Consider the following 18,214-nt stretch of genomic DNA (forward strand, 5'->3'; position numbering starts at 1 on the left):
TACCTCTTTTCTACTGTGAGGTGTCCTCAAAACCCTTTCAACTCATTATTTGATGGTTCTTCTACCAATCATAGCCCTAAAATATGTTGTTTTGAAAAGTTAGCAAATACATGCACTTATTGGGAAATGATGTAAATTCTGTCACATTATATGGAATTTAAAATTCTGGGTGAATTGCCGAAATCATTTATATCTGATTTTGGTTTGGAAGGCGGGAAAACTGTATATAAGGACGATGCACGGATAGAGCTGATTCAAGTTAAGGGCAGTTGATGTAAAAATTGTCACAATAATAATAAGGGCAGTTGATATGAAAAAAAATCTATCTAACTAATGCAATGGCTGATGTGACGAAATTTACATTTCTTGACCCTATTTTGAAGAAACATGCCTCGATTAGAATTCAATATTCTTCCAGGAATTATTAGTAGGTTATTATTCAGCAAATCAGAACTCAAGTTTAACAATTCTGAGTTTAATTTTACTAAGTTACCGAGATGTGACGAAATTTACTTTTCCTGCCCCAACAGTATAATTTCAATGTGATGAAAAATGGGCATGGGTTTCTATATTTCCTTATCTCTGAATTAATCATTTCAAACTATAATTAGGACTATTGATGTTAAAGAAAGTGTATCTAAATTTTACATTAATGACGTATGTGACAAAATTTACATTTCTTGACCCTATTTTGAAGAACCATACCCCGATTAGAATTCAATATTCTTCCATGAATTATTAGTAGGTTATTATTCAGCAGATCATCAGAACTCAAGTTTGACAATTCTGAGTTTAATTATACTAAGTTACCGAAATGTGACGAAATTCACTTTTTCTGCCCCAAAAGTATAATTTCAATGTGATGAAAAATGGGCATGGGTTTCTATATTTCCTTCATCTCTGAATTATTCATTTCAAACTATAATTAGGACTGTTGATGTGAAAGAAAATGTATCTAAATTTTACAATGACGTATGTGACGAAATTTACATTTCTTGACCCTATTTTGAAGAACCATACCCCAATTAGAATTCAATATTCTTCCAGGAATTATTGGTAGGTTATTTTTCAGCAAATCAGAACTCAAATTGAACAATGCTGAGTTTAATATCACTAATTTACCGAAATGTGACGAAATTTACTTTTCCTGCCCCAACAGTATAATTTCAATGTGATGAAAAATGGGCATGGGTTTCTATATTTCCTGTATAAATCCATTCCAACTATAATAAGGGCAGTTGATATGAAAGAAAATCTATCTAACTAATGCAATGGCTGATGTGACGAAATTTACATTTCTTGCCCCTATTTTGAAGAATCATACCTCAATTAGTATATAATGTCACTTTATCACCATCACTATGTCGATAAATTAGTTATTTTGCCAACACGGAGCAAATAAAGTTGTAATATTTTTTTTGTGACGAAATTTACAAATTTTTACCCTGTTCAGGTGTTGAAATTTATCCAATGTTAACATATCACTGCCATATAATAATTTATATGACCGGCGTATGGTTGAAATATTGTTAATTGATTCATAGTACGTAATATAGGGTGTTTAAGTTGGTATACTAATATTTACTCAATTTCACACATGTTGAGATATCATACAAATTTATGTGACTAAATTTACCTATTTCTGCCTTCTGTATTTGTATTTGCCTATAACAATGAAATATGTGAACAATTCCAAACACATTCAGCTCACAAAATAATGCTAGACTATTCGGCATTTCTTGTCAGGATGTCATAAACATCCCTCATATAAATTTCTTAAATGTGTGACGGAGTTTACATGGTGCTACCATTTAAGGAAAAAAGTCGCTAAATATGTAGATAATAGTCATATACAGCTATTCTATGAATTGGAAATTCGAAAATTTGGTCAAACACGGCAACAAGGGGTCCATATAAACTCCGTCACGTTTTTATAGTGTGACAAAGTTTACAACTCACTGCCGGCCGCATTTAAGCGATATCTTATCGTCTGATAAAGATATCGTTATGCGACAAAGTTTATCTAAAGGATGAAACGATTATCTTAGGGTTAGAGGGTTTATATAGTTTCATAGTGTGACACATTTTACATCATCGTGCCATTCAGTAAGGTCACTAATATTTACCAATATCCTCAAACTTCAATGAACGTGTCCATAAATCATTACTTTAGGAGATTAGACACTTGTGGAAAAATCGGCAATATTGAAAAGAGTGATTTAAATAATCTACGATTCGATCAGCCTTCAATTTTTAAGTCTATTTTTAGGGACAGAATCACATTTAATCGATGTGCAATGAAAACCAGAAGGTCAAATGCTATAATAATTGTACTGTAATTAAAAATAGTTATTGTAGTCAGACAATTTCGGTATCGTAATTTATTTTGAATAACTGGAATAAACAATAAATAAACAGCTCATTTATTCTTTAAAATTGCTATTTAAAATTGTCAACTTTGAAGAAAAAAAATTTTACTTTGAAGAAGATTAATTTAATAAAAATATTAAGTTAAGTAATATCACCACTTGAAATAATTAAAAAATAATACAATTTTCTTGCTCGATGATCTCGGAAATCATTTATCAAAACTCAAAAACGGGCCATATAAGAGTACGGTACAAGTACAAACAAAAAGCCTAGCTGAATACAGTAAGAACTTGCTCGACTTCGAAAACAAACAAAGTTCAAATATACGCCAACTTCTGTAGCGATTTTTCATAAAATTCAAGTCCCATAGAGAAGACCACGTTTAGTTATTTACAAACCCTAACAAGCGCCCACTACTGCAGACTATTACTCAGTAATCTAATCAAACAAAGCGAATTTCAGGGATAATTGGTTCTCAAGCTCACGAGATATCATCATACGCCTGCTTGCTGTACTCTCCTACGTTGTTTGCTCTGTGTACCATTTTCTTACGAAGTTCGGCTATTTCCTTTTTGTTCAACGTCTCTCGTTCTATAGCTTCGTGGGCCTGAAAGTAGAGTGGAAATTCATATTTGAATGTCATGAAAGGGAATGTGGTTAAAACCGACTATTATATTTCAAACCATGTATATGGGGCCAAGATCACATTAAACATATCTTGGCTAAATTTTAAATCTTGTATTCTAGCAATTTTTACAAACATACCTTCTCCTTCTCCAACATCAACCTCTGTTCCTCCAGTTCCTCGTCGAACTTTCTCCTTTCCTCGCCTCTCTTGTCACTGTGCAGATTAAACTCCTCGATCTTACAATACCTCGAGTCTTTCTCTGGGATGAAAGGTTCTTCGAATATGACGTGAGGATACTTGGCTTTGAACTCTCGTTTCTTCTGAAGTTCCATGTTCTCTTTCTCAATGGTTTGGTCCAGTTTCATTAATTTTTCTTGGTACGCATCTGGTTTGGATATATTGAATGGTTCAATTTTTGTGCAGGTTTTTGATAAGTTATGGTCAATCTTAAAACCTTTAGTCTCATAAAGAGGCTTGGCTTTGAACTCTCTTAGTTTCTTCTCCTGCTCGGCAGATTCTTTGATGAGTTTTTCTTTAACCTCAGCTGGCTTTGGGTACTTGGATTCGAAAGAAAACGGCTGAGGTTTTGTCACTTTCAGCTCTGCTCTTGCCACTTCGAAAACTTTTTTCAGATCCGGCAAAGGTAATGCTTTCAATCGCTTCATGGCATTGTTTGTGCCCTTGTTCTTGGCTTTCATAACTCCTGTCCTTGAGACCGCCTTCCTTTTAAGTGCCATCGGAGTTTTCGCTTTGGTAACTTTCCTGGATTTCTTCTTTGGTACTCCTGTTGAGGAGGAACCTTGATAAGCAGATTCAGGCGGTGGACGGGCTCGGAATTTGTAACTCTTCATTTCTTCGTAAACTCTCTGGTCTTTTTCTTCTTGACTCTCGATGTGGTAGCCTCGTTTTCTCCCAGCAGTCAGTAGACGAGGGCCCACCGCATCGGTGCGGGCTTTGATTCTATTGGATCTTCTTAATTCCATCATCATCTAGGTCAGGAATGTGGTTAAAAGTAATGTTTAAACTATCTGTGAGAAGGTGAGTTTTCAATTGTTATTTAAGGGGGCCGGGGGGGGGGGGGGGGGTCTTCATCAAAATTCTCTCGAAAGTGACTTTATAGTTGTTTCTGGTAGAAGGGAATGATATCTACCAGCTGCTTTTGGTCTCATTGAAAAATATTGTTCCTAGCCGAAATTATCGCCGGTCTAAGGTCAGCGCTTATGTGTAATTGTATTGCGCGAGCGATTTTCAATCGCAAATTCTGAAAATCGAGTCTAAAAATCTATCTTCTCCTACATTTTTTGAGCAATCACCCTGAAACCTTCAGGATATGTTCTAGGGACCATTTAGAAGATTTGATCGAGCCAAAATTTTGAATTAGGCCTTTAAAAATTTTTTATTCAATTTTGAAAATCTTGGACTCCTTTTTTTTACGATTTTTTCAGGTCCAAGATTTTCAAAATTGAATAAAAAATTTTTAAAGGCCCATCTCAAAATTTTGGCTCGATCAAATCTTCTAAATGGTCCCTAGAACATATCCTGAAAGTTTCAGGGTGATTGCTCAAAAAATGTAGGAGAAGATAGATTTTTAGACTCGATTTTCAGAATTTGCGATTGAAAATCGCTCGCGCAATACAATTACACATAAGCGCTGACCTTAGACCGGCGATAATTTCGGCTAGGAACAATATTTTTCCATGGGACCAAAAGCAGCTGGTAGATATCATTCCCTTCTACCAGAAACAACTATAAAGTCAATTTCGAGAGAATTTTGATGAAGACCCCCCCCCCCCCCCCCCCCCCCGGCCCCCTTAAAGATAAGCAAACATTTATATGTAGGCTTAAAACTACACACTTTTTTTCTAAAGCGAGGTAAACAGAAAAAAGTCCTGGAAAAGAGTTTGAAATCTTTATCCATCAGTTATTGTCACAAATCCTTGCATTGACTGAAATAATTGAACAAGTTTATCAAAATTATACAGACTGACATAAATCATTTACCTAATATCAAAATACAAAAATACGACAACCCTTTTAAAAGAAATCAAGCAAAAGAAATTACACGATAAACCGTTATTAAAAAACAAAACGTGCAAAAACGATTCACGAACAATCTAGAAAACTGATAATCAAACCACATTTCGGTAGCTAAAAACATCTCTACAACAAAACTAAACTTCAGATCAGATAACGTGAAGACCCAATTAACGCTAACCAGTCATGTTTATCCCACTCATTACGTCCAGTCCCCCAAATGGAATGATGTCTGAAACCTGATCCGGCCAACACCCGACCCTATCCTTGCTTGACCTTGCGCCCACTCCAAAACAACACCCCACTCCCCAGCGCAGCTAACACCACACTGCACACTAACGGTAACATCATGTTAATCTCGGCCAGAGCCCCAGCTACTACAGGACCTCCCACCCTACAGAGCCCTATTATACTGGCACCCAGCCCGAACACCTCCCCTCGGTCTGAGTCTGATGCTGCCGAGAGGATGAGGGAGTCTATCATGATCCGTAGGTTCTGGGTGGCAAATGAGAGCATGAACTGGGTTATTAGGAATGCGGTTATTGAGCTGGACAGTAACCTGAAATAAGGTGAAATAGTTTCAAAGTAATATGAGCGGTTGTAGGATGAAATCAGCAAAAATAGCGCAATCAAGCTTAAAACGACCAGCTGATCAAGTTGTGGTGAGAGACTCTACTTGATACTGGACAAAATACCGCAGATATTCGCTGTTAGATCACAACACTAGAACTTCTAGAATATACTCACGTGGAGGCGATACTGAAAATGAGGAGCAGAGAGAGGTATCTGGTGAGCTTAAGTTTGTCAGGAACTTAACTAGCCAGGCAACATATCCTGCCAGAGAGGAACACACTATTCCTGGTGGGGGGTCTCATTTAAGAGTAAGAATTTGGTTTCAGAATTTTACTCCAATGACTTATCAAAAGATTTGAAATTACTATCTAAAGTTAGGCAATTTTCCAGATAAAAATGAATATATATCCTAGAATTTGAGCGGTGTATTCCACACGAGAATAAAACCTGAGAATCCAAAGAAAGACGTCATATAACTAGCATGTTTAGCATTGAACCCAAAGTAATGTTGGGTATACAAAGGAGTGAAGTATCTGAGTATAATAACACTGGCTGCTGCGCAGAAGCGGTAGATGAAGATATCTTGTAGGCTGCTGTATCTGGGGTACACACAAATTATTAGGTTTATATCATGGAGATAACACGTGCTATATCTGGGGTACACAAATTATTAGGTTTATATCATGGAGATAACACGTGCTGTATCTGGGGTATACACAAATTATTAGGTTTATATCATGGAGATAACACGTGCTATATCTGGGGTACACAAATTATTAGGTTTATATCATGGAGATAACACGTGCTGTATCTGGGGTATACACAAATTATTAGGTTTATATCATGGAGATAACACGTGCTGTATCTGGGGTATACACAAATTATTAGGTTTATATCATGGAGACAGGAGATAACACGTGCTGTATCTGGGGTACACACCAATTATTAGGTTTATATCATGGAGATAACACGTGCTGTATCTGGGGTACACATAAATTATTAGGTTTATATCATGGAGATAACACGTGCTGTATCTGGGGTATACACAAATTATTAGGTTTATATCATGGAGATAACACGTGGTGCAATTTATCAGATCAATAAATTTACCGTTCCCGGGATGGAAACACGATTAGGTTTACATTCTGGTTATCATATTGTATTTAAAACAATTTGTGTAGTCATCACAAAACGGCGGAGTTAAATAATAAATTTGTGGAGAAGTTCAAACATGGAATAATGATTTTGTTAGTTATCAAAGTACCCACTTTTTGAAACGTTGTAAGATAGATGACTGAGGTTTGGACTCCAGAGGTTTATCTGGTTTAACCCTTACCACGGGCAATGTCTCCTCAACAAAGAAATATGTTATCACTAGCGTAACCATAAATATCGCACTGCATATCCAACATCCGTACTGAAAACTAGGATAACAAGATAAGGGTTGCAGATTACCAAACATAATTTTGTTTCAAGTTTTAGTATCGGCTGGATATTTCTGTAAACAATTTTAGTTTTTAAGAGTAAGAAACCCAAGATATATTATATATATATCGTCATCGACCCTTACTTATTCATCCGAGGCTTACGAGCTCTGAAAAACAGGATACAAGTTAAATATCATGTGTACCTGGTATCGGGTTCCAAGAAGTAAGCCGCTAAGAACGGTCCTATCATGAAAGCTAGACCACTAAAACTGTTAGATTTGCTGATAAATGTGCTTCTCGAGGTCCCTGTAAACAAAATATTAGCTGTTTGGATAGGATTGCTATCGTAAACTGCCGCTTATGTTTAATTTCATCTGATTTCACAGTACAACAAAAGAACAATATATAGGCAGATATTGCGCTATTGCTATATTGCTATATTGGGTGGGCAATTTGTAAACTCGCTGAATTGTGGTTACGAACGTTATAAATAATGATTCGATTTTCAAGATGTGTCGCATTATATCAAAATATCAAATGGTACCATGTACCATGTAATGCAATATAACGGTCCGAAACAGTTTAGTCGTGAAATAAAAGGATTTTGGAGTTGTTGGTAACGAACTCGCTGCACATGATAATAAACATGCTTAAATGAAAATATTGCCATAAAATATCATAATACATGGTTATAATAGTGTGTGATGTCCGGATAGGAACATTATTTATGAGTCGCATAGTTGTGATGTTTCTGAATATGAGAATATTCTTTTTTTAGGTAAAGTTCAATATAATAGTAATTATCTTACCCGTATGAATATCTCCTCCGATAACCTTGAGAGTAGACTGAGTATGTTTAACAAGACCCAACACAGATCTTATCACCAGAATACTAACAAACGACATGCTACCAGACAGAGCGAGATAAGAACACGTGATAGAGACGAGACAGAGGAGGAGAGGAATTCTTCTCCCGTACTGATCACATACCACACCCTGAGAGGGGACCCAGTTACATACCAAATTGCGTTATGTATTAAAATTATATTAATATAAGACCAAATATCTAGAATTAAGATATTAAATATCTAGAATTAAGATATTAAATATCTAGAATTAAGCATTGAAATGGTATTATCAATGAAAGGAACTGAGTAAAATAAGCTCGGTGTAGTATCTCAAATGAGGCATTAAATTGATCGGTTTGAAGCTTCTAAGAGCACTAATAACAGTTATTGCTCGTAAGCAGATTAAAGTTAACTTATAAATAATTATTAAACTAACGTGAGCAGTAGCACTGAAGAGTTGGATAGCCCCGTAAGAAGAGGAAATAAGACCGCTCATAAACTGAGAAGCACCCAACTCCCGCATTCTAATACCCATCTGGGGGTACACCAGCGATACTGCTAGGTAATCCTGGGGATATACTTGTAAACTGGGGTACACCAGCGATACTGCTATGTAATCCTGGGGATATACTTGTAAACTGGGGTACACCAGCGATACTGCTAGGTAATCCTGGGGATATACTTGTAAACTGGGGTACACCAGCGATACTGCTAGGTAATCCTGGGGATATACTTGTAAACTGGGGTACACCAGCGATACTGCTAGGTAATCCTGGGGATATACTTGTAAACTGGGGTACACCAGCGATACTGCTAGGTAATCCTGGGGATATACTTGTAAACTGGGGTACACCAGCGATACTGCTAGGTAATCCTGGGGATATACTTGTAAACTGGGGTACACCAGCGATACTGCTAGGTAATCCTGGGGATATACTTGTAAACTGGGGCACACCAGCGATACTGCTAGGTAATCCTGGGGATATACTTGTAAACTGGGGTACACCAGCGATACTGCTAGGTAATCCTGGGGATATACTTGTAAACTGGGGTACACCAGCGATACTGCTAGGTAATCCTGGGGATATACTTGTAAACTGGGGTACACCAGCGATACTGCTAGGTAATCCTGGGGATATACTTGTAAACTGGGGTACACCAGCGATACTGCTAGGTAATCCTGGGGATATACTTGTAAACTGGGGTACACCAGCGATACTGCTAGGTAATCCTGGGGATATACTTGTAAACTGGGGTACACCAGCGATACTGCTAGGTAATCCTGGGGATATACTTGTAAACTGGGGTAAACCAGCGATACTGCTAGGTAATCTTGGGGATATACTTGTAAACTGGGGTACACCAGCGATACTGCTAGGTAATCCTGGGGATATACTTGTAAACTGGGGTACACCAGCGATACTGCTAGGTAATCCTGGGGATATTCTTGTAAACTGGGGTACACCAGCGATACTGCTAGGTAATCCTGGGGATATACTTGTAAACTGGGGTACACCAGCGATACTGCTAGGTAATCCTGGGGATATACTTGTAAACTGGGGTACACCAGCGATACTGCTAGGTAATCCTGGGGATATACTTGTAAACTGGGGTAAACCAGCGATACTGCTAGGTAATCCTGGGGATATACTTGTAAACTGGGGTACACCAGCGATACTGCTAGGTAATCCTGGGGATATACTTGTAAACTGGGGTACACCAGCGATACTGCTAGGTAATCCTGGGGATATACTTGTAAACTGGGGTACACCAGCGATACTGCTAGGTAATCCTGGGGATATTCTTGTAAACTGGGGTACACCAGCGATACTGCTAGGTAATCCTGGGGATATACTTGTAAACTGGAGTAAACCAGCGATACTGCTAGGTAATCCTGGGGATATACTTGTAAACTGGGGTACACCAGCGATACTGCTAGGTAATCCTGGGGATATTCTTGTAAACTGGGGTACACCAGCGATACTGCTAGGTAATCCTGGGGATATACTTGTAAACTGGGGTACACCAGCGATACTGCTAGGTAATCCTGGGGATATACTTGTAAACTGGGGTACACCAGCGATACTGCTTGGTAATCCTGGGGAAATACTTGTAAACTGGGGTACACCAGCGATACTGCTAGGTAATCCTGGGGATATACTTGTAAGCTGGGGTACACCAGCGATACTGCTAGGTAATCCTGGGGATAAACTTGTAAGCTGGGGTACACCAGCGATACTGCTAGGTAATCCTGGGGATATACTTGTAAACTGGGATACACCAGCGATACTGCTAGGTAATCCTGGGGATAAACTTGTAAGCTGGGGTACACCAGCGATACTGCTAGGTAATCCTGGGGATAAACTTGTAAGCTGGGGTACACCAGCGATACTGCTAGGTAATCCTGGGGATAAACTTGTAAGCTGGGGTACACCAGCGATACTGCTAGGTAATCCTGGGGATATACTTGTAAACTGGGGTACACCAGCGATACTGCTAGGTAATCCTGGGGATATACTTGTAAACTGGGGTACACCAGCGATACTGCTAGGTAATCCTGGGGATACACTTGTAAACTGGGGTACACCAGCGATACTGCTAGGTAATCCTGGGGATGTACTTGTAAACTGGGCTACACCATTCTGTGAAATTGACCCAGTTTTATTTGATCTTAAATGTGGTGAGTTTAAATTTGTACTTTTAAAACATCCATATCAAACAATAGTCTTGCAAGATCTCTGATTTGCTAGGTAACCCTAGATAAACTGATATACTGGGTATAAACTTGTAAACTGAGAACAAAATAGCAAACTGAAAAAGCAACTTACAAGAAATGAAAGGAGAATAAGCACATTACTCAATCTATCGGGATTCTTTGTGGTCGACATTATCGATATCAAGAGGATTTGACTTTGTGCTGCTAGCAGAGAGAGAGAGAGAGAGAGCTACCACGGTACCGCACAACTTGTACCTTACAACATTCTAACCATCATTCTATACATTCCTATGCAAAACATGAACAATAAGCTCTTTGCTTTAGAAAGAGATACAAAATAAATCTTCAAAACAGATCAGTTGAAATATAATTTAGTACTAGTAATGTCACATACATAATAAGATCACACTTGTGTCAAGTGCATAATATAAAGTGATACATTAATATACTTATAGTAACCAAGCGGTGATCTGGTACGTAAACAAATTGTATAGATTAATAAATTAGATTGTGATATTAACAGTTTAAATACATTCAACAAAACTGTACATTCAATAAATAATCAAAGCTCGTTACAAGCTAGCGATGTCTGCGAATAAAATATCTGAATAAATACGTTACTCGTGTATAAAATATGGTCAGGTAGTATTACAAAAAGTAGAATATGTACTAACTATCCTAGAAGATTCTATGAATAACGAAAGAATGTCAGATGGACAAGCACATGTCAGAAATCTTGCAGCAAATAAACGTGTGGAGCAGCTAATTCATCCAGCTTCTAAAATAAAACACTAAAAGATCAAACTGCCCAGATAAGCCTGCTAAAACAATAACCCAGCACGACACAGCCCCATCCTAACCCCACACTAGCTCGTCTCCCTCCCGCAGTGATAGGGTAGAAGAAGTCTAGAGGCAGCAGCGCAGTGGTACGGGGGTTGACCTTGTATCTGTGGTGAAGGTCGGGGGTGTTGTAGTGGAACTGGACACTGTTGGATAGCACCACGTACTGGGCCTTGTTGGAGGTACAGTGTGTACTGCTGCAGTATAATACTACATCTGAAATGTGGGGGAGGTGTGAGGTATAACATAGTCACATAGCGTTGTACTGAGCCGGCCTAGAGAACAATTGTCAAGATACCTTAATCGGAATTTTGACTAGATGGCGCAGTTAACTGATACGGGTATTTGCCTCACAGAATGGCCAAAAAAAAGGAAGGTCTCTCAAAGTCACAAAACACACTTTATTCCAGTTTTTATCTCATAAGAAGCTAAGTTGACACTCATATTTTTCTTCCCGGGGGTTCATTTAATCTCATAACCATTTTTTCTTTGAGAAAAATTGGCCGGAAAATCTTCCTCCAAAAAAACATGCCTCACAGAATGGCCAAATCTGAATTTCTATAATTTTGTTGATGGAGATACTTTTTAAATTTCTATCACCACACGTTCTTAGAAAACCTATTAAGGAATGGGGTAATAACCTAAAACTCACGAAAAAACTGAGCTGTGAAAAATTATTTCACAAAAAAGAAAAAATGCCTGACAAAATGGCAAAAAAAAAAGAAAACGAGAAAATTTTATTTTTCTAAAACCTTTGGCTCTTGTTTCAGGCATGCTGCTGGTATTAATATGCCTTGTTAACACCCCCATATAGGTGAAATTTCTTAGAACTGAATAAAAAGGGCATAATTTCCTACACCAAAAATGGCCATTTTGTGTGGCGTTGTTCATATTCCCTGATTTCATGATTTATAACCTTCATTCGGCTGTAAAAACACTCCATCTGGGGTGTTATTGTATGATAAATAGCTTGTGAATACTTTAGACTTATGGTTTCATTGAATAAAAGGAGTTTTAAATTTTGGCCATTTTGTGAGGCATATTTTGGCCATTTTGTGAGGCGTTTAGCCATTTTAACATTTTGTTTCTTCCTAAATTGAACAATGTTCGTTTTGTTTGATGAATACTATTCTTTAAACATCTTCTGTCATACTGGTGCCAGAAGTTCTCACCAAAATGCAAACTTAGTTCAAAAATTTGAAAACAAATTTTGTGAGGCATATTTTGGCCATTTTGTGAGGCGTGTAGCCATTTTAGCATTTTTTTCTTCCTATATTGAACAATGTTCGTTTTTTTTGATGAATACTATTCTTTGAACATCTTCTGTCATACTGGTGCCAGAAGTTCTCACCAAAATGTAAACTTAGTTCAAAAATTTGAAAACAAATTTTTCAGTGCTCAAAATTTCTACATAAACAGTCATATTTATGCCAGAAAATGTGGTCCTAGTTAATGATTTCACCACAGGAAGTGTTGCCAGAAGACTTTTGTTTCATATGGTATCCACAAAACCTACCAGTCTTTTATAAAAAATTAGTTACAAAAACATTTACAAATTTGGCCATTCTGTGAGGCTAGCCATTCTGTGAGGCATTTACCCGTACGTAATATTTATAAAATTTGTTAAGGAATGTTTTGACATAACAGTGCGTTCGAGCGACACACATGACAAACCCTTCAGTAGCACAATAATGTGATAACTATACTATACAATATTATTGCGAACACTTACCCTGAGTGGTGAACTGTACTTTAACGGCGGTAATGATAGCCTGCAGATCACCCGCCTCCCCCACCTCAGTGTAGAACACTTTGTAGGTCACGTGACTAATGACGTCACTGCACTTCACAGTGCTCTCTAGGCTCACTGCTGGGCTTGAGATATCAGGCTCTGTTTCTACGTAGACCCACTGAGATAAGTCACTTGTGCTGGCTCGACCTGTTGCCCCTGTTAGGTGGTTTGTTTTCATTAGATTGGAAAACTAGTTTAGTATATTTCACAGTTCAATTTTAAGGTGAACTGTATGATGCCATCAGCAATTTATTGTTATAAGTTATAACAGACAATACACGTTGGATATTATGTTTAATCAATGAGGAAATTCGCCCAATAAAGGTGTATTAAGACCCTGGTCATTAGGAAAGTTCGCACGAGATGGACCACATTTTCCCATTTTAACTTTAGAAGATTTTCACAGGAAGAACTTTTGAGATAGGCATATGATATTTCACATATCTATAGTTCAACTAATTTTGTTTCGATTAATAAAAGTTTTGAAGCATTTAGTCGAGGGCAAATTGAGGCTAACGAGTCATTTACATTTTGTCTCCTAATAACAGCTTCCAAGCATGCTATAAAAGTTTAAACATGTTTAATCGATTCATCAGATCTGACTCTTTCAGAATCCAGAGAGAAGAGGGAAATTTTTTCACTAATTGAGGGAAAAATGAGGCTAACAAGTTATTACTAATTTGTGAATTATTTTTGAATAATAGTGTCTATCAAAGTATCCTCTGACCTAAAATAGATGAGATTGATGCTCTAGATCGAAGGCTTGCCCAACCGACCCCTTGATTTCTTCTAATGGAGGGGGAAATGAGGCTAACAAGTCATTACTAAGTTATGAATTATATTTGAATAATAACGTCTATCAAGGTATCCTCTGACCTAAAATGCATGAGATGGATGCTCTAGGTTGAAGGCTAGCCCAGCCGTCCCCTTTTTCCTTCTAATGGAGGGGGAAATGAGGCTAACAAGTCATTACTAAGTTATGAATTATATTTGAACAATAACGTCTATCAAATTATCCTCTGACCTAAATACATGAGATGGACGCTCTCTAGGTCGAAGGCTGGTCCAGCCGACCCCTTTTTCCTTCTAATGGAGGGGGAAATGAGGCTAACAAGTCATTACTAAGTTATGAATTATATTTGAACAATAACGTCTATCAAAGTATCCTCTGACCTAAAATGCATGAGATGGATGCTCTAGGTTGAAGGCTAGCCCAGCCGTCCCCTTTTTTCTTCTAATTGAGGGGGAAATGAGGCTAACAGATCTTTTCTGATTTTTGAATTATGTTTGAACAATAACGTCCTTTTTAAACTATCCTTTGCCCTGGTATACATTATATGGATACTTTAGGTCGAGGGTAGAATCCACCTACCCTTTCTGTCTTTTGATGGAGGGTAAAATAAGGCTAACTATCAAGGTTTTGTTCATTTCTTGTTCTACTGCTTCTTCGGACTAGCCCTTCAATTTCAAATTGTTTTTGCGGTCTGCCTAACCTGTATTCACTTGAGAGGTAAGATTGAGGCTAACTCCTGCTTATTATAATATTTTATAAGCGATAGTTTTAATGTTGAATGCTTTTATTTTCTTTATATAACTCCACTTTTGACCTATTTCATAGCCACTAATTATTTTCAAAATCGCGCATTACAAAACTAATTGCACTGGTTTTTTTGAGCCCTCTCGCCAGTTTAAAGAGGTATAGATCTAACTAATGGTGTAAATTAGTGATTTGAGGTAGATTCATTGTTAATTGGTGCATTGATCAAGTCGATTGACAATTGTGGAAAAATTTATATTTATATTTGTTAAAAAATATTTCCTTGCGTTTGAGATGTGTCAAGCGAAATAAAAACTTCCCTTGTAAAACTTTCTCAAACAGTTCCATTTTCATTATACCTTATTATATAGTTTAGAGCCTAGATTGGCATGATATCAGATCATGTAATATTACATGGCCCCATAGAGAGCATTGCCAGAGCAATTAGCCAAAGAGCTCCATAGAAGTAAGGGGCTTACTCTAGCCAACAGTTCTAATACATTTCCTTCCTCAACTTCATTTTCTTCATCTAACTGCTGCTGCTGCTCAGCAACTACTTGACAGCCGGCACAGTGACGTTTGTCTGCGCAGTGTATCTGTTAGCCTCAATTTTGCCTCAAGGAGGGAAGGTAGCCTCAATCCAACCTCACATAAGTTTCGATAAAGTCTCAATAACCTTCGGGCTACAATTACAAATTTTATAGTGGGTCTATAACATGTTTCCGTACATTAAAGTTAAAATGCGGTCGAATTATTTATTAGCCTCATTTTGGCCTCCTACAAGTAGACTCGGCGATTTCTGAAATGTTGAGCTTGAAGAGGATGAATACATTTTTATTGTTGACTTATTAGATAGTAACAATACTGAACCTGCTCAAAAATATACACAACAGTATACTTGTTAGCCTCATTTCACCCTCTCAAAAGGTGGTTAGCCTCATTTTCACCTCGAATAATTAAAGCTTAGATCTCGATCAAGTATAATCACTATGGATTATACTTGCAACCTGGATATCATGGACGTAACACGAGAATGTTCTTTTTTGAAAATAATGAGTAAATTCGTTAGCCTCAATTGTCCCTCGCAGTTCAATCACTCCTACTGAGTCTTGTGAGTGAGCTAGGAGGTCGCCGGACATCTCATTTTTAAGCCGTATTAATTTTCTATACGCATACAAAAAATTGAATGCGTAACTAAAACAGAAATGAAATTACGGATGTTTTATATTTTTTTTCAAAAACGAACTTTTAGGGGTGTTTCTAATGACCAGGGTCTTAATTATATTTAAATAACAGTAGCTAGCTAAGTTCACTAACCTACAACGATCCCTTTAGTAACGTTGAAGACACTACCACTAATACCCTTAATCACCTGACAATACTGCTCCTTATCACCTCCAGACATCACCTCAAAGTTATAGAACGGCAGCTCCATCTTACACCCTGTGTAATACCCAGTACCAAAACTAATAGGGTGGTCTGAAAACTGAGAGCAGTCCTGGGACTTGAACAGGGACAAGATCCGGTGAGTTGAATCTGAGTTCATGATAACTTCAGGATCAGAGTTTGTTTCTAACAGGACTGCTCCTGAGAGGATGTGAGAACCCCGGACATACCCAAAATTACCGGATATCATGTTTACTTGTGAGCTTGGTTGGTAGGATATGGAGAACTTCTGGGAGAGTTTATCTGGTGAGTTGGTTTGGTAAGATGTCAAGGTAACACGAACAGCAGCGCTTGATATAGTCATTTTGTCGGCAGAAACTGTCAGATAAATCGCTACTTCTTGAACAGCGTTGACACACAAACCATTTGCAACTTTAGGAACAGCTCCTATCGGGTTCAATGTACATTTTTCTTTAAGTCCCTTAGAAGAATCAAGGCAGTAGAAAACAATGTTGTCAGCATCAGACAAGTCTACAACTTCAGTAGAATTAGCTGCAGGGAAGGAGAGCAGAGTGTTAAGATAGCTGTGGTAATCTAACATACTACCAGCATTACACACTTCCCCCATATCTACTTTCCTCCTACAAGATGATTGTATCTCCGAGTAAAACAAAACAGGGCTCTTAGCACACAGATCGCCGTGAAACTGAACAGGGAACATGAACCTGGAAGCAGGATCCGCCCCGTTATCCTGCAACAACACATCACTGTCCTGATACTGAGTCTGAGAACCTACTTCTACCGTGGCGGGGGAACTTCCCAGCTGACTCCTCCACACGGTGCTATCAGGTGGTTCCCCGTCAGGGAACCCTCCGTAAGAGCGGGGAGTATCCTGCAAACAAGCCAGGTTACTGGAACATGTCCTGACGTTCTGATAGCTCCCTTCCAGGGTCAGGGTCAACTTGTCTTCACAACACAACTTGGAGTCGGAGAGCAGGAATGTTTGGCATGTGAAGGAGAGGACTTGTTCAGCAGAACAGGAAATGTCACAACAACAGTCAGTGTCACATGTTTGAGGTGTGACGTCACAGGGGCAGAGGGTGGTGTGAGATGGCGGGTGAAGTGAGAGGAGCAGGAGCAGGGTAAGCATGTTCGTTGGGAGTTAGGGCGTTTACATGTTACATTGTCAATCTGAGATTGGAGAGTTAAGATATGTCAATGAATGTGCGCGTTCGTTAATATTCGTATGGATGTGTACAACATGCATAATATAATCACTTCATTAAGAGAGCAAGACGTCAAAAACGGTTGCGTTAGAACAGAAGCTCTTATACGCAAATTCAAAATATTATTAAACAAATTGCCCCATTATAATTCAATTATAATTTTATGTGAACTTATGCCGGAGTTATCATTATGGTGATTATTAAATAAGTAGGTCTAGATGACAATTTAATTTTACCAATACTTTCCTTGTTTCTATTTATCAATAAAGAAATACACCGATCATCGTTGTGAATAAATCGATAAGCAAATAATTTACAGTAAATATTACACGAATTGTGCATAAAAATATTATATTCACACAGTAATAAAGGGTTTAATTCGTAGTCCAGCTCGAACACAAAGAAACAATTACATATCAATAAATTAATGATAAACAATAAATACTGCATGTTTTCTGAAACTTAAATCGGTGTCATTTTGGGGGGGGTGTCACGTCCGTCTATGTCCGCTTGTCTCATAGAATCCAAAAAGGACAGGACATAGGCGGACATAGACGGACATAGGCGGACACAGGCGGACATAGACGGACATAGGCGTACATAGGCGGACATTAATGGACACCTAAATTGCTAAATAAAATGTTCAATTTTTGCTGTTATAGGGGGGATTATGTTTTTTGTCCGTTCGGTACCCTATATTTTCAAAACGGACAAAAAATAGAGCGGACAAAAACGGACAAAAATGGACAAAAACGGACAAAATGGAAATAACATTTAGATGCTTCCTCCTCCTACTCTTCCTCCTCCTCCCCCTGGGTCTTCCTGATCTTCCTCAGT

The 18,214-nt window shown here is 38.0% G+C and overlaps 3 protein-coding genes across 3 annotated transcripts; all 3 read right to left on the reverse strand.

Moving 5' to 3' along the window:
- Positions 1-2,207: 2,207 nt before the first annotated feature.
- LOC134812124 (targeting protein for Xklp2-like) lies at positions 2,208-3,983 on the reverse strand. Its single transcript, XM_063819319.1, has 2 exons — positions 3,136-3,983; positions 2,208-2,977 (listed from the first exon to the last, which is right to left on the reverse strand). The coding sequence occupies exons 1-2, from the start codon at positions 3,979-3,981 to the stop codon at positions 2,852-2,854; spliced, it is 972 nt and encodes a 323-aa protein (XP_063675389.1). The 5' UTR covers positions 3,982-3,983; the 3' UTR covers positions 2,208-2,851.
- Positions 3,984-4,882: 899 nt separating this feature from the next.
- Positions 4,883-10,886, reverse strand: LOC134812852 (major facilitator superfamily domain-containing protein 9-like). The gene is made up of 8 exons (XM_063820429.1): positions 10,709-10,886; positions 8,317-8,448; positions 7,842-8,028; positions 7,236-7,338; positions 6,874-7,029; positions 6,053-6,204; positions 5,780-5,890; positions 4,883-5,591 (listed from the first exon to the last, which is right to left on the reverse strand). The coding sequence occupies exons 1-8, from the start codon at positions 10,766-10,768 to the stop codon at positions 5,572-5,574; spliced, it is 921 nt and encodes a 306-aa protein (XP_063676499.1). The 5' UTR covers positions 10,769-10,886; the 3' UTR covers positions 4,883-5,571.
- A 32-nt stretch (positions 10,887-10,918) lies between these two features.
- Positions 10,919-17,344, reverse strand: LOC134812850 (tectonic-1-like). Its single transcript, XM_063820428.1, has 3 exons — positions 16,083-17,344; positions 13,169-13,384; positions 10,919-11,652 (listed from the first exon to the last, which is right to left on the reverse strand). Exons 1-3 carry the CDS (start codon positions 17,299-17,301, stop codon positions 11,396-11,398), a joined length of 1,692 nt encoding a protein of 563 aa, XP_063676498.1. The 5' UTR covers positions 17,302-17,344; the 3' UTR covers positions 10,919-11,395.
- Positions 17,345-18,214: the final 870 nt, after the last annotated feature.

The sequence above is a fragment of the Bolinopsis microptera genome, chromosome 3 (assembly GCF_026151205.1).
Source record: "Bolinopsis microptera isolate Bmic1 chromosome 3, MBARI_Bmic_1.0, whole genome shotgun sequence".
NCBI classification, from domain to species: Eukaryota; Metazoa; Ctenophora; class Tentaculata; order Lobata; family Bolinopsidae; genus Bolinopsis; species Bolinopsis microptera.